Genomic DNA, 6,000 nt, shown 5'->3' with positions numbered 1-6,000 from the left:
ACCTGTAAAGACCCCTTTTCCCCCAATAAGGTTACATTCACAAGTTCCAGGGGCTAAAACATAGAGGTATCTTTTAGCGGGGGGAAGAAGGCACCACTCAACCTGCTACCAGTCTAAATATAAAATCAGTAATAGCAGGAAACCGCGCAGAACTCTTCTTATGCTGTGGTATGTGCCAAGCACCCAGCCCGGATCACCTCATTAAATGCTGAAACGCCAGAGGCCTAATGTTTCTTTTTCGCAAATGAGGAAACTAAGGTCCAACAAGTATGATCACTTACCCAGTCGAGTCCCCCAGCTCGTGGCTGAGCCAGTATTCAAACCGATTATGGTCTGATTTCAGAGAGTGCGCTCTTAACTCTATTCTATCGTCTTTCAGGGCGGGGCTACCGCACGCACACCTGCAGGGGGCGCCTTTCCCTCGGTGGCCCCGAGCGCGTGTGTCTAAGAATCTTTCTGCCTCCCCAGCACCCAGCCTGGTCTTCGGTACATGGATCATAGGAAGTGGCCAGCTGAGGGACCCACGAAGTGGGTACAGGAGGTTATTATTCCTTCTCTCATGTTCCAAGGAATGAGGCCATCGCTGCCATTTATATATTTATTTGTTCCTTGTTTTTGTTTTTAAATCTGTGATGCGCCATCAGGAATCATTTCCGCTTCTGCCCCCAGTGAGGCTCTTAGCACTGCTCCCCTCTCAGCCAATGGAGATCACCGATTCTGCCAGGGGGCTGTGCTTTTTGGTCAGCCCTGCCCCCACCCACCCACCCTGCACACAAAAGCAGCATAATTGACTGTCTTAAAGGAAGCCGAGCCTCTGCCAGCTACGAGCTGGCGAGAAGAAAATACCTCGGGAGGCACAAGCTGAGACAACGATGACCCAAGACGCAGCCGCGGCCGAGCAAGGGGGAGTCGACTGCTAACTGCAAGCCTTCCCTGCCCGCCGCCCCACCATCCCTGGACAAAAAGCGCCCGTCTGCGCCCGCCGCGTTGCTCTGGGTGACCTTCCTTGGATGCAGAGTTCGCGCTGAGCGCATCTTCCTCGGATGCTCTGAAGGCCGGGGGACCGCGCTCTGCAGGCGCCCGGGGCTCGTCTTTGTTTGCGCTCACCTGGGACAGGCCGCGGAGGTAGCCGGTACTCGCACGGAGGTGAGTCCACTTTCCCCCCGCCCTGTTGAGGAAGATCGTCCCCCATGTTTCTGGAGCTGCAAACCTGGCTTCTGGCAGATGGGCGGGTGGGAGCTGAGAGCCGGGGTACTTGGCGATTCTTGGAATGGCAACACCTCCATTTTTTCCCCACGCGGAGAAAACCATCCGCCGCGCGCGCGCACACACACACACACATACACACCCACAAGGTTCACCTCGCGTGCCCACCGTTCACCTGGAAGGCAGAGGATTGCACCATTTCCAGGCTGTGTCGGGAGATTAGGCGGCTCAAACCCTCAGCCCCTCTCTGGGACGCTTCCTGCGAGACCAAAATGTACAAGTCCCAACTCTGTGCGTTTCCTATTTATAACGCCGTGAGCGGATTTGGAAAAAGGATTTGACAGAAGTGCACGTAAAGGCTTGCCTATGGGGTGGGGAGGAAGGGAGATGGGTACAGACAAGAGATGCCTCCTCCTGTGTCTGAACTTGTATGCACGGGGCTGATAATTCAGCACCACGGCAGAAAGGACCGCTTCTAAGCTTCCGCTCGCTGCCTCCTTATTCGATGGTCCTTGAATGTGAAGTGGGGACCAGAGGGCGGGAGTGTCCAGGGCCCAGCGGGACCCACCCACATCCCGGCATTTAGAGGATCGTGGGGCAGACATGTGAGGCTCCAGGCTCGGCTGTAGATGGGGTAGGGGGGTGGCCCTTTTCAGGGGGCTGAGGCCACACTCAGCTCAGGAGAAGGAAGATAGACGCAAAGACCACTCCCTTCATAAAGAAAATGAATTCTACTGACGCGAACTTTCCCTTGCGGTAAGATTCTGGGTGGCGGTTGCCCATAGCATCAGGAAGAGATCTCTCTTCTCCCCCCGCCCCCCACCTTCCGTACTGCGTCTTACTGTCCCTCCTCCATGAATGAGTGACGACATCCAGGGCAGTGACAAAATCCAGTGAGAAACTCTCACTGAATGGGGGAGGGTCACATTTCAGACACCCCCTCTCTCCTGCCTGGCCCTCACCCTGCTCCCTCTGAGTCCTCCCTCTGAGCCCCAATCCCAAAGGCAGACCCACCATCCGCAGGGGTTTCCGTCCAGCGAGGGGCTTTGGAAGACACACCCAAATAGAGAGCCACCCACCAGCTTTAGAGAGGCAGCTGCGGCATGGGAGAGGGGGGAGGGCTGGACGCGGGACCTTAGGTGCTGGCAAGTGAAGATGACAACTTAATCTCAGCTCTATGGACGTTTGGGGCCGGATCACTTTTTATTAAGGGGGGACCATCCTGGACACTGTGAAGCACTGAGCAGCACCACTGTTCTCCACCCACTTGATGTCAGTAGCGCCTCCCCCCCCCCCCCACCCCCCACCCCGCATATGACAACTAAAAACACGCCTCCAAACATTACCAAGCGACTGGTGAGGCGGGAGGCGGCATCACCCCCAACTGAGAACCACTGGCTTAAAAGCACAGAACCTGTGTTATTCATTGAGTCATAAGATCTTGGGTGTAATTCCAAAAAGGATGTTAGAGGTTATTTCTGGATCCAGTCTTTCATTGATAGACCCAGAAAGTGAGGCAGGGGAAGTCTGCCATGCCCCAGGGCATGTTCATGTTCATGCCCCAAGTTCAGTCTCACTCAGCAGTTCTGACCACACTCCCAGACAGCCCAGCACTTAAGGCACCATCTAGAGCACTAACCCCACCCCATGCCTGCCCCCAGCTGGCTCCTCACAACGTTAAAAACAAAACTGGCGTTTTGTGGTTAGTGAGAAATTACGATCCTGATTTCCAACCCCAGGCACTTTCTCACTGTCTTTTTTAGTCCTAGGGTCAGGTTATCAGGACTTGCTTCTTCTTAGGGGCATGGGAGTAGCAGACAGAGGGGCAAGGGGAAGTGGGCCAGAGCAGATAGAGGTGGTTGGGGTTAACCAGGTCCTGTCTGAATGTCAGCCCTGGCAAGGAAACTTAATTATATCAGTCATTAGCACTTTAGTATAAATGACTTTAGTTGCATTTATGGTTTCCTAGTTGAAGTCCAAGGTAAGGGAGGGCAGGTGAGCCATGGGGAGGGTGGATTTCAGAGCTTCACTGGGAGGTAATTTATAACTGGAGGCTCAGCCCCTCCTTTAGGTTCCAATTCCTGACCCACCCACGTGGATTTTCAGCTTTCTGTGTCTCTGTTTTCTCACCTGTGACATGGAGAAGCCTCATGGGTCCAGGCAGTGATTCAGTAAGATGACAGACACAAGTGCTCTTTACAGATGGATCTCTGAAGTTCTGTGCATGGGTGGGGAATTGTCATTAGGATGAATCTCTAGTAAACCCTCCATCCACGGCTCTCTTTCAGGATTCACCCCTACTTTAAGTCGGCACCTCTTCCCAGCTCTCATGGGAACCACCGAAGCCACACTCCGGATGGAGAACATGGATGTGAAGGAAGAATGGCAGGACGAAGCTCTGCCCAGGTACAACTCCCCCGGCCTGTGTGTCAGCTGTGGAGGGAGTGCCTGGCCCGACACTTCTCCCAGGTGTGGCACAGACACCCCAGTTGACCCGGCCAAGTTCATAATTGGTATTTGCTAACTTAAGATGGATTTCCCACCTCTCCCCACCCACCTCTGCCAAAGTGCTAAAATAGCTCCCATTCCCACACTCTTGTAAGAATTCTAAACATTCTTCTATGAAGAAAACCATCTTATGGACTATTGGGCTTCCCTGGTGGCTCAGATGGTAAAGAATCTGCCTGCAGTATAGGAGACCCAGGTTCCATTCCTGGATCGGGAAGATCCCCTGGAGTAGGAAATGGCTAACCACTCCAGTATTCTTGTCTGGAGAATTCCATGGACTGAGGAGCCTGGTAGGCTACAGTCCATGAGGTCACAAAGGGGTGGACATGACTGAGCGACTGACACTTTCATGGGCTGTGACAATCTTCTTACCTGGGTTCCCAAAAATCCAGGTAATAGTGTGTTTTGATCTGCAGTGGCATATCCCCGCTTAAAATCGCTGGGTCAGATGCTCATTCCTTGGAAGCTCTGGGTTTCAGCCTCCACGCGCTCCTGCCGCTCTCCATCCTTCGTGCCCCTCGGCCCCTGCTGCTCCCTTCCTGTTCCTTCTGTGCTGGGCTGGCTCTGATGTTCTGACTGCACTGGCTGTTCCCTCTGCCAGGAGTGCTCTTCCCCAGACACCCGCCTCCCCTGCCTCCTTCAGATCTCTGCCCACTGGCCACCTTCTTAGAGAGGACCTCCTAGCCCTTTCATTACCCACCTCCCCCAGTTCTTAAATTGTTTCCTTCCTATATAACAGCCCTCCCAAAATATCCATGTCCTAATCCCTCCCTGGAGAATGTTCGTTAATGTGGCAAAAGGCACTTTGCAAATATGAGTGAGTTAAGGATCTCAAAATGGGGAGATGACAATCCTAGATTGTCGAGGGGGAGGTCCTTAATGTAATCACAGGATTCTGTAGAAGACAGTGGTCCCAAACCTGTTTGGCACCAGGGACAAGTTTCATGGAAGACAGTTTTTCCACAGACCTGGGGTGGGGGCAAGGGAATGGTTTTGGGATGATTCAAGTGCATGACATTTATTGTACACTTTATTTCTATTATGATTGCATCAGCTCCACCTCAGATCGTTAGGCATTAGATCCCAGAGTTTGAGGACCCCTAGTATAAGAGGATGGAAGGGGACTTCCCTGGCTGTCCAAAGGTTAGGACCCCAAGCTTCCAGCGAAGGGAGTGCAGGTTCAATCCCTGGTTGGGGAAGTAAAATCCTACATGCCTCAGGGCACAGTAAAAAAAAAAAAAAGGAAGGTTTGTCTACAGGTGTAGGAGCTGTGATGATGACAGTAACAACTTGGAGTCACGGGAGGAAGAGGCCACCGGCCAGGGATGTAGTGCTGGTTTCTCCAGGAAAAACCAGCCCCATGAAACTGACTTCAGACTTACTTCTGGTGTCTAGATCCATAAGAGAATACATCTGTGCTGTTTGAAGCCACTAGATTTGGAACAATTTGTTACAGCAGCCACAGGAGACTCATACAATCTAATATGCTGACTATTCCATACACTTGTTTACAATCTGTTCTCCGTGATGGATCCCATGAGAGCAGGGGCCTTCGGTGTGATCACAGGCATACAGTTGGTGCTCAGTAGGTATGGGTGAATGGATGACGGTCATTAGTAGGAATGAAAAATCCTGAGAAGGGAGCTGTGTGTGGCTGAGGTACTTGGCCTCTGTTTTCTCCTCCAGCAAGGCGTTAAGTAAGAGGAAATATCATCAGCACAGGCTCCCCCTGATTCAACTGCTCATCTCCTCCCCATTTTTTTTTCTTGGCCATGCTGCACGGCTTGCAGGATATTAGTTCCCCAAACATGGTTCGAAACCATGTCCCTTGCACTGCTATGTGGATTCTTAACCACTGAACCACCGGGAAGTCCCTCCCTCCCACTCTTTAAAAAATATTTATTTATTTAGTTGGCTGCATGGAGTCTTAGCTTCAGCACACAGACTCTCTAGTTGTGGCACGTGGACTTGGTTACCCCAAGGCATGTGGGATCTTAGTTCCCCGACCAAGGATCGAACCCATGTCCCCAGCATTGCAGGACATTCTTAACCGATGGATTGCCAGAGAAGTCCCTCCCTCCCACTTTAATGCAAGGAGTTTATCCCAGGGAAATGATGCCCAAGAGTTAGTTGCATAACCATCTGGGAAGAAAGGTCAACGAGACTGGGCACATTCACCCTGGAAAGGAGAACTTGGGTAGGAGTTCCAGCTCCAGAAGGTCTCAGTGGGTGAGGGTGCTGAGGGCAGCACTGGGCTGAGGGACAGGCATGAAAGGTTTGAGTCTA

The 6,000-nt window shown here is 52.2% G+C and overlaps 1 protein-coding gene across 1 annotated transcript in view; it reads left to right on the top strand.

Annotated features, from left to right (window-relative positions):
* The first annotated feature begins 800 nt into the window (after positions 1 to 800).
* ATCAY (ATCAY kinesin light chain interacting caytaxin) overlaps positions 801 to 6,000 on the top strand; it is a 40,106-nt gene continuing 34,906 nt past the window's right edge. The window contains exons 1-2 of the mRNA XM_027969868.3: positions 801 to 1,146; positions 3,495 to 3,612. Of these exons, the coding sequence (XP_027825669.1) occupies positions 3,536 to 3,612 (77 nt within the window). The 5' untranslated portion in view covers positions 801 to 1,146; positions 3,495 to 3,535. The remainder of the gene's footprint in view (positions 1,147 to 3,494; positions 3,613 to 6,000) is intronic.

Source organism: Ovis aries, chromosome 5 (assembly GCF_016772045.2).
Source record: "Ovis aries strain OAR_USU_Benz2616 breed Rambouillet chromosome 5, ARS-UI_Ramb_v3.0, whole genome shotgun sequence".
NCBI lineage: Eukaryota > Metazoa > Chordata > Mammalia > Artiodactyla > Bovidae > Ovis > Ovis aries.
This window is presented reverse-complemented; position numbering and strand designations above follow the sequence as displayed.